Source organism: Onychomys torridus, chromosome 5, assembly GCF_903995425.1.
Source record: "Onychomys torridus chromosome 5, mOncTor1.1, whole genome shotgun sequence".
In the NCBI taxonomy this organism is placed as follows: domain Eukaryota; kingdom Metazoa; phylum Chordata; class Mammalia; order Rodentia; family Cricetidae; genus Onychomys; species Onychomys torridus.
The window spans coordinates 107285183-107299778 of NC_050447.1; the positions used below are offsets into that span (position 1 = coordinate 107285183).

General features: G+C 47.3%; 1 protein-coding gene across 5 annotated transcripts in view; it reads right to left on the minus strand.

Moving 5' to 3' along the window:
- Nucleotides 1-319: 319 nt before the first annotated feature.
- Slc22a23 (solute carrier family 22 member 23) overlaps nt 320-14596 on the minus strand; it is a 168649-nt gene continuing 154372 nt past the window's right edge. For 2 of the 5 annotated variants that reach the window (XM_036189234.1, XM_036189236.1), the window contains 5 exons: nt 14356-14588; nt 12500-12532; nt 12361-12384; nt 11278-11401; nt 320-4516 (listed from right to left, as the gene is read on the minus strand). In XM_036189234.1, the coding sequence (XP_036045127.1) occupies nt 4159-4516; nt 11278-11401; nt 12361-12384; nt 12500-12532; nt 14356-14588 (772 nt within the window). In that variant the 3' untranslated portion in view covers nt 320-4158. Of the gene's footprint in view, nt 4517-11273; nt 11402-12360; nt 12385-12499; nt 12533-14355; nt 14589-14596 lie in introns of those variants that run through there. The other 3 variants (XM_036189235.1, XM_036189238.1, XM_036189237.1) reach the window with 3 other exon arrangements.

Sequence of the window (14596 nt, forward strand, 5' to 3'; positions counted from 1 at the left end):
AGTCCCTGCCCTTTGGCCATTTTTAATCCGTAGCATTTTCCTGGCTACCACTTGGGCTGTAATTGTGACTTTTCCACCTGAGGTTCATGTGTTGAGAACTAAGTTTTTACCAAAGGTGACCACCATTGGACCCTCTTGTGTAGAGAGGTAGACAGTTTAGAGCCTATAATCATTTCTGTGGTTCAAGGGGTTGCCTGCTGCATACTTCCCATGCCAATCTCTGAGGCCTCGGCCAGTGTTTCTGCAGTGAGGAAAGCCCAGTGGACAGCTCTCTAGGACAGAATAGTAAGTAACACAAAATCAGCTGTGGAGAAAAGAGTTTGATATAAATGCTTTATTAAAGAAATATTGTTTTCTTGTTAAAAAATACTACATTAGAGAAGAGAGTTTTGGATTATCAGTCTTTCCTCACAGAATCACAGTGTAGATAGTCATTCCTTGACCTCTCTAGGAATCCTCAGGCCACGGATTAGCAGAACACAAATGAGAAAAAAATTCTTCTTAAATGTGCTGAATTCTCAGATGGTTTGAGAATCACATAAACATTTAAGTTTAATCCGATCTCAGCCTCTGACTGCCCTCTAAGACTAGGACTCTTAAAGCAGAATGAGGGGCCCCACCATCCCAGGGCAGGTGAAGGCCACTGACAGAAGAAGCCTTGAAAGCTTCGAGGCGGGGAGGGCTGATCAACATGGAGGCTTTTATTACTCGTCCTCAGTGGTCATGAAATGCCCTTTGTGGACACCATCAGGTGAGGTAGGGAAGACATTCCAGAGGAAATCTGTTAATGGGGCAACATTTTTATTTCTGTACATGTACATACAAATTTCCCCCAAAGGTACAACAGATGCGACACCATGCAGACACGCAGCTGTGAATGACAGTTCAGAGCTCAACATAAACTTGTGCTATGAACAGGTACCGCCCCCATCAACACGTACAGTCACGCGGCTCTTAGAGTTACAGCACGCGTGGTTGGGTTGCAGAGAGGACAGAGGTAGGGAAGCGTTCCTCACTAGACACAACACACCGAACTGCTCCAAAACACACACAATACATTAGAGTGAGGTGGTGTCCTTCAGAACAAGGAGGAGTTGAAGCGTGGGCCTCCCTCAACCTGTGTGCCACCCAGGGGCTGGGTGTGTAATGGTCATGAGAGTCTTTGAATGGCACTTCCAGTTCAGGGGCTCCTCGTTTGGCTCTGGGAAGTTGTCATGACTGCATGTGATATTCCCTTTACGAGGTCTGGTTTTGCTTGCTTTCCATTTTGTGGCCAAACCCATTTATTAGCCCTGTCCTCCAGTTGCAGGTGATTATAGTCTTAAAACACACACACACAAAAACATCTAAACCTTTTTCCTATTTGTCTTGGGTGCTAATAATTAGATATTTCATAATATTTGACTTAAGAGCAAAACGAAGAACTGATCCAGCCCTGTCTTAGGTGTTCACATTTGTGCGTAAGTTATGAAAACAGGTGCAGGAATGGGTGTAAGGTAGGATTACAGACCTTCTAGTGTTCCCCAGGGATGGAGGGGCCCAACACAAAGGACCAGTGCCTGAGAAGCAACTACCCACAGGAGCACAGGCCTGAGTTTAGGGATGATAGCTTGGTATCAGGGAGCTGGGCTGTCGCCATCTTCCTCCGGAGCTAGCCCAGTGTGTCTGAGGCCTGAGTGTCCTGCTGCCTTTCCGACTTGACCACACTACAAGCTTGCCAAAAGCAATCTTTCCTGTTCTGGCTACCTTTCATGAGGTGTTCTAGCAACTTCAGGTATCCATACTCTGAAGCAGAAACTGAACCACTCAGCAGTCTCCTGAGGTTGCCACATGAAGGTCAAGACAGTGCCAGCAGTTAGCCTTCTGAAATTCCTCTGGTTAGTGGTCCCTTAGCCCCTGCCTCAATGGCAGCTTCTCTGCTTATCCCTGATAGGTTGGCTCTGATTGCTGCAGCCATTAACACTGTCTGCGTTGGCCAGTGTTTTTGTCATTGTCATTTGAGGTGCAGATTGGAGACCTTGAAGTTTGGAAGTGCTGGACCATGACACCACCTCCCCAGTGGTTTCTGCAGCGCTCTTAAGGATAGCACAACCGATGTGAGATTGCTCTAGACTATGAGATGTCTCATTTTGTACTTAACAAGAGTCTGCTACCAGGTGACTTGGTAGTAGGTGCCCTGGGAAAGGTGAAAGGTATCTTACAGGTTTGGCACGCAAAGGCTACACAGATGTAGAGAGGCTTTGGGAAGAGGATGTGTACTAACATCAAGGCATGGAAGGGAGGTGACTAAGAGACTAGGGTGGTGAAGCTAAGCTGGACTTGGAGCAGGTATCAGGGACTGGCCACACAGCTTCCTTCCTAGACATTAGTCCTCAAGCAAAACCCTCAGGACCCCAGGCATTGAAGAGAACATAGCCCAGCTACTGGAAACGTGGCTGCATATCACATCACTACCCTCATGAGGTTTTGATCAAGGCAGCTGGTCTCTGCTGATGTGTCTATCAAATGGGGAAGAGAAACAGGTAAGACCGTAAGAAACAGACCAGACAAGGAGCTGGAAGGGGATAAACTCGACCATGTTCTGGCCTTTGAATTCTAGCAACTTTTCACTTAGAAGTCACTTAGTTGCCTATCTAGGCCTGAGACTGTGATTTCCCTGGAAGAACACATGGTAGAGACACAAGGCAAGAGGCAAGGCAGATGGTTGATCAGAAGCCATGATGCCCAGAGAGGCTGGTGCCTGAGCTACTGCAAGAGGTCCAGAGGCTGGTTTCTCAGCAGCCCTGGTGCCCTGCTGTCTGGGGCAAGATGAAGGACACAGATAAGGGACATCCTGGGAGGCTGGCACAGGATGGGAGTTGAGCTTTGGTGAGTTATTGCTTTCTCTCACTTGCTGCTTTCAAGGGACTAGAGGGCACGTGGACTCACCTGTGAGCAACCTGCACTCCTGCCCAGGGCCCTTTTGTGCTGAGTGAGTGACAGGCAGGAAGCCATTGAGGAAGACATGAGGTGGAGCGCCTCCAGGTGCCATGGGCACTGCTGTGGTGTCAGACTGACAGCCACCCAAGCTGGAGCTCTCGACGGACGGACGGACAGGCGGTGTGTGCTGGAGATGTGGGCGGTGGCTGTGTGTGGGAGAGCAAGGCTCCCTCCTGGGATTTGCCTTAGCTGTCTTTTTTTCTGGTTATTTTTCTGTTATTCTGAAAGTTACCACATTTTCAAGTAGTGCTGGCAACAGAGCTGACTGGGGAAGGGGGAACTTTGCTGCTGGAATTCAGTCTGGGAAAGTGTCTTAATAGAAACGAACATCTCAGACCTCAACACAACAGCTACTGTGGACTTAACTAAGAAACCCAGTGTCAGGGAACTGGTGCTTTCTCTTCATGTAGGATTTCTGGTAAAGGATGGAAGTTTCCCCACAAAAACTTCCAGATCAAGTACAAAAGGATGATCCTGAAGGAAAGAAAGATTGAGCTGGCTCTTATGACACTTGGGGGCTGCTTTCCCAAAACATGGGATGGAAACTACCTTACAAACAGAAAGGAAAAAAAAAAAAAAACAACCAACTTTAAAATATACAGACTATAGAAAAAAAAACCCAATTCATGTACATTTTCCTCTGTCTAAAATGTAGTCCCAAGGATGCTCCACTTGAGAGGCACCACTGTCCATGGCAGCGAGCCTGGAGGTAGGGGTCCTGACCTACACATGACCTCTGTCTCCTTGAGAGAAGGAGGAGATTGAGTCTGGCCTCCAGGGAGGGGACTGGCCACTGTATTGGTCACTTACAGGGACTTCCTTCAGAGTGACCCTGCCTCACTCATGAAGAAGGTTCCACTTCGTGATCAGTGAGAGGGGAGGGAGAAAGTGCTTCTCGTAAAAATGACCAAAATAAATACAAACATTTCATGGCAGAAAAGAAAGTCTTCAGAGGGTTATTTCCCAAACATCTGATCTCTCAGATCTGTTCCTCGGATGTCTGGAAAGACAGAATTCCCCACACCAGTTGAAAGTCTTACGATTGAGTGGAGTCAGCAGCGGAGTTGGACTTCCTCCCCCAGCCATGTGTCTTCTCTCTGGTCTATAAATCTGTGTGCAAACTTTCCCCAGCCCTTGAAGCCTCAGCGGACTGGTGGAATGGTGGTGTGGCCCAGCGAGCTACATGGACTTCATGCCATTGGCAGTGGCCCCCTCCGGCAGCCCATCACCCACAGCAGCCACATCGTGCAGGCCCGAGTAGTCCTTGAGCTCCGCATTGGTGAGCAGCAGTGGTTGCTCTCCCTTCTTGTGTGGTAGCAATGGCTGCCGTGTGTAGTGTTCCCCATTGGCGATGTTCTCGGGCAGGTTCTGGTCCCTGCTCTCAGGCAGCAGGAGGATGCAAATGATGCAGATGAGCGTGCAGCAGGCGAAGATGATGTGGTGCAGGAAGTAGCCTTTCTGGTTGTGCAGCTCAATGATGGGCGCTGTCAGCATGCCGAAGCCTGCACTGGCCAGCACCAGCCCCAGCCCACCACACCTGCAGGCGGAGAGAGCACAGGCTTAAATGGAGCATACAGCGTTTGGTACAAGTAGGGTGGAACGAGACCGCAGCTTGATGGGCTACCTAGGGTAAGCTCACAGCATTGCCCTGGTTTCGATATGTCCCACAAACTCCCACTATTAGAAACCTAATCCTCAAATTCAAATGGTAGTGGAATTCAGATATGGGGCCTTTGGGAATAATGAATATTAAATTCAGTCAAGAGGTTGGGGCCCCTGTGATGATAATTTTATAAGGCCTTTATACGGCGAGGAAAAGCCTGAGCTAGCATATTTGCTGTGTCACCACGGGATGCCCTGCACTGCCTTGGGATTCTGCAGAGTCCCCTTTATCAAGGATCCATGTACAGCCCCCTACATTGGACCTCTCAGCCTCCAGAACTATAGCTGAACAAGCTGTATCCTTTATAAATTGTCATTTACTACAACAGAAAATGGATTGAAGCACCAAGGATGTTCCGTCTCTGTCTCAGGCCCCAGTCTGGTTGGCACTACCCAGGATTCCCCAGAGGTGTGCCATCCCAAGCCACCTTCATCTTGGCTGCACCTGTGAATTCCTACAACTTTGAGATCAGATAGGCCAAACCCTTAGTGGGAATTATTTATCTCTATTCGTCTGGCAAGTGAGGAACCCTTTAGAATCCCAGAGAGATTACAAGACATGCAACACTTTTAAGACACCTTCCTTCCATGGCTCTAACTTCTCTACTTTGACCTAAAACATTCCTGGGACTGAAGGTGCTCTGTAGGTACTAAAACAGTGGTACGGTGATGGAGCGAGACCATCTGTAGTGCCCAGGTAATAGGACAGAAAACTGCCTGGTCTCCAGTCCCCAGGCCCAGGGGACAGGTAGAGGTGGTCTTGTGTCCAGCAGGAGGAATACTGTTGCCTGCTCACTTTCAAGGACAGTGGAGAGGATGTGCAGGGATGTGGACTTTGGGAGGAACCTTACAAAGGAGATGCTCAAGACTTATGCACCATCCAGCACAGGGACCTTGTTCTCCAACATGGAGTGGAAATGGCTGAAGGGGAAGCGCTCTTGAACAATTGATGGTTTTCTTACTTGGTACTATAGGTGGCTCCCAAGTCAAAAAAGACTACCCTACAGAGTACTACGATACAAAGTCAACACGTCTGTATCCTAACACCAAATTCAGAAATGAAATTAAAATGTTTCCAAGAAAGCAAATGCAAGGCTCACATGCTGAAAACTACAGAGCTATGTTGATGGCAAGTTTAAGAAGCTCAAAGTAAATGGATTGGAAGACTTGCTAGTGTGAAGATGGTAAGTCTTCCTGAATCGAGCTATGGATTTTTCCCAATCTTTATCACAATCTTAGCTGAGAATAAACTTACCTAAAAATTCACACGGTAATGCAGAAGGCCCAGAATAGTCAGGAAGGGATTTTGAGACAGGAATATAGAAAGACTACTGTCTCTGTTGTGAAACTTAGCAGCTGTGCCAATCAGTATGGTAGCATGGTCTGCATGTAATAAATACCAGCTGCCCATAGACCATGCTTCCTAGACAGCAATGAGATTGAGACCACCCATCAGGTGAGTAATATGAATACCTAAATGGCCATTCAGGATTTTTGGTAAATCTGCCCTCTTTGGGAAGCCACAGGATGTGAGGGGTGCATTAGATGTCAGGGGCCTGTTTGATTGGGACCTTTGACATCAGCAGGGTTGTTTTTCCCTGGTTTTTGCTTTCTTAGCTGGCACCAAGTGAGGCTGGCACCCTTGCCCATGTAGAGTTGCCATGCAGGAAAGCAGAATACAGTCCCCGATGTAAGGAGTGTGTGACGCTGCTCAACCTCAGGAGAGTCTCACATGACACTAAGTGAATGCTATCAAAGTAATATATCATATTAATAAATAATGTTGAGTGAGATATACTCAATTTGCAGCTCATTTAAATGTGGATACATGCATATGATATTCAGTATGCTTATATACATGGGTAATGCAAATTCCACTGTGCTACATAACATTGTAGCCAGGGGAAAACTGCATATATGGTAGTGGCCTTGTAGGATTATAGTGAAAGGGAACATTCAGATCCCTGTAGATATTATAGCTGCTATTGTAACAGCTATTGTGGCACAGCCCATTCCTACACGATTGTAGCATTACTGGTGTAGGCGGACCTACTGCACTGTCAATCACATTTAAAGACAGTACATAGAATGAGGTGCAATACCTAATACTCTAGGGTGCTAAATGATTCTGTTGTGGGTATGTGTTACATACTATTAAAAAACATTTCTACTTAAAAAAAGAAAGTTTGCCCCATGTGGTAGCATGCCTTGTAATCCCAGCACTCTGGAGGCGGAGAACGAGGACAGTGAGTTCAAGGCCAGCCTGGGCTACACAGAGAGAGCTTATGCACTATACCACCAGCACCTCCGATATCATTTACTGTCTCTTGATTGCATCAAGAGGCCACATAGTAAACAACGCTGAGCGTCTAGGTGTGCATAAGTTACTCTAGGATGTCTGCATGATGACAGCATCAGATAGTGACTTATTTCTCCTCACATGTCCTGTTGTTAAGCAGTGTTTGACACAGTTGTGTCTTCTGTTTCGGTATCAGTGATTCCTTGAATTTAATAATATTACAGATAATTTTGTAGGAAAATGGTATGCTGTTTTTGTTTTTGTTTGTCATTTGAAGGCTCTAGGGATCAGTTCCCTCCAAAAGGCTGTCATAGGCACGTGCTGTTGCTCTGAGTGTTCGCTAGAGGGCAGCCTAACCCATGCGTATATATCAGTGATGCTTCCAGAGACAAAAGAGAACCTTGTTTCTTAGAAGTGTAGTGTTTTTACTACCCACCAGATCGCTTTACTTTGGGTAACTGCCTCTAAACAACCATGGCCCACAGGCAGACTTACTAGAGGGAGCAAAGTGTGGATCAGAAATAAATGTGAACTACCAACTTGCATATAAACATGGATAAGCCTCCCCTCCAGTTTTTACTTCCTCTTTTACATTTCTTAGCTTTTCTTGACTGCATTTTTGTGAACTTAAGGGTGCACAAATATTGTACTCATGAATGAAGAACTGCTAGAACTATCCAGGTATGAACAGTAACACGAATTGCCATTTGTGGAGTTACATATACAATTATCACTTGGTATCTGTGGGCTGTTTCCAAGACCCCTCAGGTGTTCAGATGCTAGAGTCTCTTCTGGAAAATGCTGTAGTAGTGTATGGAACATACATACTTTTTTTGCATTCTTTACATCACTTATCATTATTCATAATACTGAATACAATGCAATGCAGTGTAAATAGGTGTTTGCTGTATTTAGGGGGTAATGGTGAGGACTGTACATGTTCAGTAGTCATAGTTTCTTGGATGTGGGTGTTGGTGTTAGGGATTGGAGTCAGGGTTGTGTACATGCTCAGCACATGCTGTACCATTGAGCTACACTCAGGTGCATCATTTCTTTAAACAAATGCTGTCTATTTGTGGTTAGCTGTACCTTTGCATAAGTCATGGGGATGGACAGCAAATCTTTCTATCTCCGTGATGCCTTGTCTTGAGGCAACATTAGGGCAGAAGACAGACATGAAGACCTTGCTCAGAGGGAAGGGTCTCCAGGCCAGTCTGATGCAAATGATGTGGACCAGAGTAAAGGGATGGGGCCACCTGAGCAGTAGGCAAGCGGTAGTTAGTGGACAGAGAAGCAAGGATAGTGCATGGGGCAAGGACCGAAAGTCCATGACCAGGTCACCATGGATTGGTGAGGAATTAGGCAGGCTGTGAAGCCATTTTCTTCCCTTGTCCTCACCCATCCCAGCATGGGGAAGGAAGGCTTGTTCTCCCCTTTGGCAGTGGGGGTAGGGGAATGAGGGAAGCGGGAGGGTTGGTGGATTGGAGGTCTTGGGGGTAGATAGTTCTGCATCAACTTGACACAGGCTGGAGACATCTGAGGGGAGGGAACCGTAACTGAGTAAATACCCCCATGAGATCGGGCTGTGACTGATGGAGGAAGGCCCACTGTAACCAGTGCCGTGCCTGGACTGGTGGTCCTGGACTGTATAACAATGCAGGCTGAGCAAGCCACGGGGAGCAAACCAGCAAGCAGCACTCCTCCATGCCTCTGTATCAGCACCTACCTCCCAGTTACTGCCCTGTTTGAGCTCTTGTTCTGACCTCCTCTCGTGATGAATAGTGATGTGGAAGTGTAAGCAAAATAAATCCTTTCCTTTTTAACTTGCTTTTGGTCAGAGTGTTTCATTCCAGCAAAAGTATTCCTATCTGCGACACTGCTGTTCTTACTTCAGAAGGTTTCTTTTCCACACAGTGTTATGGAAAAAAGCAAGACTGTCATAAGAAAGAGAAAGCCCGTGTACCCCACCCTCAATGATCTTGGGTTTTTCTGTGCAGAGTGGGTGGTATGGAAGTTGCATGTTTATCCTGTGGCTCTCATGGGAATTCTTCATGGGTGTATTTGCAAGAAAAAGCTGCACAAGCCAGGGTGGGAAGAGTTCCCAGAGAGACTCTTCCAGCCTGGCTAGGAACTGGACTCAATTTCCTTTCGCTCTCTGCAGGTACAAAACATCACTCAGGGCCAAATATTTTTCTGGTTTGTCATCCTAGAAAGCTGAACTTTAGAATGTATTTGTTAAATTCCTATCCCCAAATAATTTTTCCAGATTTGCATCAAAGAGGAAAAGGATATCATATTTCTTTCAATCTAGCTTGCTAAGCACACTGACAAGGAGGCCAGATTTAAGGGGTGCCCTCCCCAGAGAAATACAGAGTCATGCAGTGGCTGCTGGTGGCTACCAGAAACCCAGGACTAGTGCAGACTTGCTGGGAGATTATCTTCCTGGATTCCTTTATAAAGGAGGGAATTTAACTAGGTGGGGGAAGGTTAAATTGCCTTCAGTGTTTCACAATTGCAAGCGCAAAACAAGCTTCTGGTCCATCTGGCAGAAGGTAGGGAACTAGAGGGCTTACTAAACACCTAATTGCTTTTTCTTAAATATACAATGACTAGGTATTTTATTACAGGAACCAATAGCCAGCAGCCTTGGCTTGTATTGTAAAAATTCAAGAGAATGAGTCAAAATGAGGTCATGAGAAAATTCTGTTGTCAGCAAGGAGGTAAGTCCATAGACCCGTCTACCTGCCCCCCAAGCCCTCCCAGCACCAGAGGGCCTAAAATAATTAGTCTCTCTGAGTCCCATCTGAACTGGAACAAGCCTGCTTGTTCTTCTGAAGAGTGTCATCGTGCTGACTTCTGGGTTTTAGCTCACAGCTGAATAACTGCCCACTCACAATTTCAAGCGAGCATGTGCATTAGAAATGCTAATGCCATTCCAATAAGGAGCTCAGTGTGATGCGAAGCAAGCAAGCCCTGCGGTAAGTAACAAATGGCAAGTGCAGGTGGGCTCTCTTACTCAAATGCTTTTGGATTGTGTAACTGTGAATTTGGAATATTTGCATATACATCATGGGATATCGTGGAGAGGAGATCTCAGTCTAAACACAGATTTGTTTATGTCTCATATATGCCTTGTGGAGCTTGAAGGTCATTTTATACAACATTTAAAGCAGTTTTGTCCATGAAACAGAATTTTATGGACAAATTTTGTTTGTTCCATTGACTTTTTTTTTTTTTTTTTTGCTGCCATGTCAAAACAAAGAACTATGTTGGGGTTGGGAGTGTTTTAGATGTCAGGTTTTGAGGTTCAGTAATGTTCAACCTGTGTTGGGGAGAGGGTGTCTGGTAGAGGGATGCAGTTAAGTGATGCTCTTTCAAATATCCTAATTTTCCTGTACTACAATCCCAGTGTGATCGAATGCTGTACTTTATGACCCACCACCCAGGGACAGTCACATCACTTTACAAACAGACACTTAATGACCTCTTAGGAAAGTAGGAGGAAAAGACAAACTTCTCCCCAGCCTGGGGCTGTGCTGCCTTACTTACCTAGCCTAATGCCTGCCAAGTATTAGGCTCTTGATTTGTTTCTTAACTAAGCCATTGATAAAATTTTGGACTAGTGACCAGTTTCTCAGGCTTGGAAGAAAAATAAAGGTTCTATGTAATTTGTCTGTACATATGGCCTGGGCTGACCTTGGACCTCTCTGATCCTTCAGCTTCCCCCATCCCAAGTGCTGGGATTACAGGCATGTACCACCACATCCAGTTTATGGGGTGCTGGGGATTGAACCCAGGGTTTTGCACATGCTAGGCAAACAACTCAACTACATCCCCAGTCCTCATTTTTTTTGCTGAGATGGAGTCTTGTGGTGTAGGTCATGCTGGCCTAGAAGTCTCTACCCTCCCGCTTCAGCCTCCTGCGAATCTAGGATTACAGGTGGGATATACACTTAGCTTCCTTTTTGTCTAAAATAGCTTGTTCCTGAATCTCTCAGTGGACAGTGCTGATTTTTACTGCAGATTGGCAAGAATGACTTACTTATCTCTCCCCTCTCTATTGTCATGTTTCCTAGACCTTAAACAGTTCCTTGTCTCCATGCCCCTGGTAACTGCCTTGATGGCATTTAAGGATAAGTTCCCGCCTGACTCTGTGAGTCAGGGTGCAGCTGATCATCAGACAAGTCAGGCAGTCAACATGCCCTGCATGCCACCACACCCTGGTCCAGAAGCCTAGCTGGGGCAGAACTGATGACAGTTCCTTTCTCACAGGCCTCTCTAGACAAGGACCAATCTTGAGTTCTGAGAAGAAAGTCCCACATTATCCTGTCACTCACCTTATGACTGTGGGGGTGATCTCTGCACAGAAGAACACGCTGAGGCTCCCCACTGCATGGGATGCAAACATGCCCACGATAGAAAATGCGATGGAGAACTTGTCCTTGACGCTGTCACTCATCCCTGGTTGAGAATCCAAAGAAAGGGTCCGTGAGGTAGGAGAGCAGGGAGGAAAACAGAAGCCAGGCAAGGGGTGAACTGGAGTGAGGATCTGGGTAGGGGATCCTGAGATATCCCAGGAGCTCCCTCCTCCCCAGTGTCCAGTTTGTGGTACAGTTGGGCATGCAGTGGCTTCTGGGGGCAGTTCTCTAGGCTGAGGAACGTGGAGCCCTTTAAACATTCTGCTGTGGCTTCTGTAGGTGCCTTGGCCACCAAGCATGCTGAGCTCACAGTGGCCTGTAGAATTCTTCATCCAGAAGCTATGCCAGGCAGAGGGCAGACTGGGGCGCCCCCGCTGCCACAGTGACATACTATCTGCCCTGGACTCCAGCCTGTAACCTCAGGGTTGACCCACCCAATCGAGAGCCAGTGTTGATTTAAGGGTTACAAAACCACATGTGACCCAAATAGAATAATACATGGTCCCAGAGGGAGGGGAAGCGCAAAGCGATCTCTGCACCCGGAGGTGGTACTGGATCCTGGCTGGCACAAGGCAGCACCGCACACAGTGTTTTGGCATGCATGGGGGCTGCACTTCTCAGCTCAGCTCAGCTTCCCTCAGTGTTGCATAGAAGGCAAGTGCTCTCATGGGCACTGGTGGCATGGGCTCGGATAGGCCAGGCAGGTTCGATAGCAGCACAGGGTGTGGGACAGCACCTCTGCTGTTCCCCAGTTGGAGAGCAGCAAGCTCCCATTAGTCACAAGGAGATAATGGCTCTCCCTATAGCACAGACAACCAAGCCCCAACCCTCCTGCCTTCTCATCCTGATTAGCTGCTGGCCAAGGACAAACAGCACTGGTGCTGGGGTCAGGGGACTGGGAGGGCATGCATGCCAAGCTGCACAAAACCAGGGAAACACGAGTTGCTTTCTCTAGCGCAAGACGGGGATAGAGAATACAAATGTATGCTTATAGTGTCCAACCTACGGCCAACTTCAGCTGCAATTCTTGAAGGGCAGAGTAGGAAGAAAGAGAGGAAAGGAAAACCAGTTGGTGAGTCTTTGTGGCAACTCTTGTGTGGACGTAATAAAAGGCAAGGCAGAACAAGTGTCTAGGACTCACCTGAGTCTGGATGCTGGCTGTATTTGCCAATCACTGGAACCATGGGATGGTTGCACCCATATCACAGCATAATGAGAATGGGAAGAGACGGAGAAGGCTTGTTAGGTACGGGACAGCTGCCGAGTGTTCCCATGTGACTTGTTTCTAAGTGAACTTCCTTTTAAGTCTGAGTTGGTGCTGGCTGCCTGGGCAGTAGAATTCATACTGAACTAAATAAAGACCCTTTTGTTTGAAGAGAAGGCTATGGCCTATTGGCCACAGAGTCTGGGAGACAATGCAGTCCGAGAGAGGACCCAAGCGGATCTAAAAGGAGCATCTTTGGATAGAAAGTTATTCAAATGGTACTCTTGGCCTGTGCCAAGGGGAATTGGGCACTGGGAGCAGGCCTGTCAGCCACATTTCTGCTTCCCTAAGCCCTATTCCTCACAGCTACTTGCCCTTTGCCCAGAGTCCCTGTGGCATCCCTGTTCACTGCCAAAGAGGGTACATGGGGTACTCTGGAGGCTATCCTGCCACATATGCCCTAACTGGGTAAGTTGGACAGACACTTTCTTGAAGGGCAGCTAGGTAGTGTCCACCCAGGGAGGCAGGGAGAAGGGCCACCACTTGTTCATATTGGTTATTGCCATCAAGGTGCAGAACCCATAAGAATGTGCCTAAGTTAGAAAAACTGCCTGCATTAGAAACTGGCTCTTCTCTAACCTGGACAACAGTAAGGCTATTGTGGTAGTAGTGTGAAGGACAGTAGGTAAGTCTCACTCTGCAGCTGGGGTTAGCTTTCCTCCAAAGATGAGTGTTCAATGGGACACATTTCCTAGCAGTGTCCTGAACTTGCCCCAGAGGAAGGGTCTGAGCATGAGAAGATGCCAGTGGTCTGCACTGTGTTCTGGGCATTGGGGGAGGAGACAGGGAGATTTTCTTACACACAGGTGGGTGGTTGTTTATGAGGAATATACAGAGCTTGCTGGAGGATTAAACAGACTCTCTTGATTTATGTTAAGATGATTTGTAACTTTTACAGAATACTTTGATAAATGATATACTTGGGAACATCGATAGAAAAGCTGTATCTCAAGCAAAAATGTCCAGATTTTTTCTCCTACTGTCATAGAAGGAAACATGTCTTTGTCCTTATGTGAAAAGCTCACGAACAGTCTGACCACAGTGAAGTCCTGTTTACTGAGACACAGAAGCTTTGCCTGCTGGGGAGTTACAGTGCAGCCAGAGGACTCTGATTTGGGGTGGCAAGCCTGGGGGTCAGAGGAGGAGGGGATACCCGGAAGTCCTCAGAGGAAGAGGCCAAGATGTTCTACTTAAACTCCATCCTTGTTGAAGCAAGTTCTTGTGGCTGTCAATTTCGGAATTATCACTCAGGTCACAGAGAACTTTTCTCAAGTCTCACCCTACCCTTCCACTACAGTTTGAATCATTAAAGTCCCCCAAAGACCATGTGGTAAGGACTTGGTCTCTACCCAGGGCAGTACTGGGAGGCAGACCTTTATGAAGTGGAGCCTCATGGGAAGAAATCATACACTTGGAGGGGTGTCCTTAAAGAGGACATTTGGACCATAGATCCCTCTCTTCTGTTGTTTCTGCATGTCACGAAGTGAGATTCCCCTGCCATAGGCTCCTGTTGTGATGTGTTGTCTTAGTATAGGCCCAAATGGACCAATAAACTGTGGGCTACTTGAAAACCCCAAATCTATAAGCCAAACAAACCCTCCCCTCTTTAAGTTGATTAGCTCAGGTATTTTGTCACAGAACCCGAAAGCGGCCATGCCTCCCAGGTTCTCTGGTAGTATGCCAGCTCCCCCTCCCCACCATCCTTCCCTGGCTCCCCTTTCCAGCCTACTCACAGTTGAGAAGTCCTAGCTGCAGAAGTGAAGCCAGGGCGGTGAGGATCATAAAGAGGAGCAGCCCTCCCCTGCGCCCGAGGAACCTGACTACCACACACATGGCCAGGCAGGAGGCCAGTGCAATGCTGGCCATGGTGTAGTAGTCAGCGTAGAAGTTCTCCAGCAGCGGCACCTTCACCTCATGGCCCATCATGCTTCTTGCAAAGCAGTGGTGGATCCCGTACCCTGTCAGCCTGCAGGA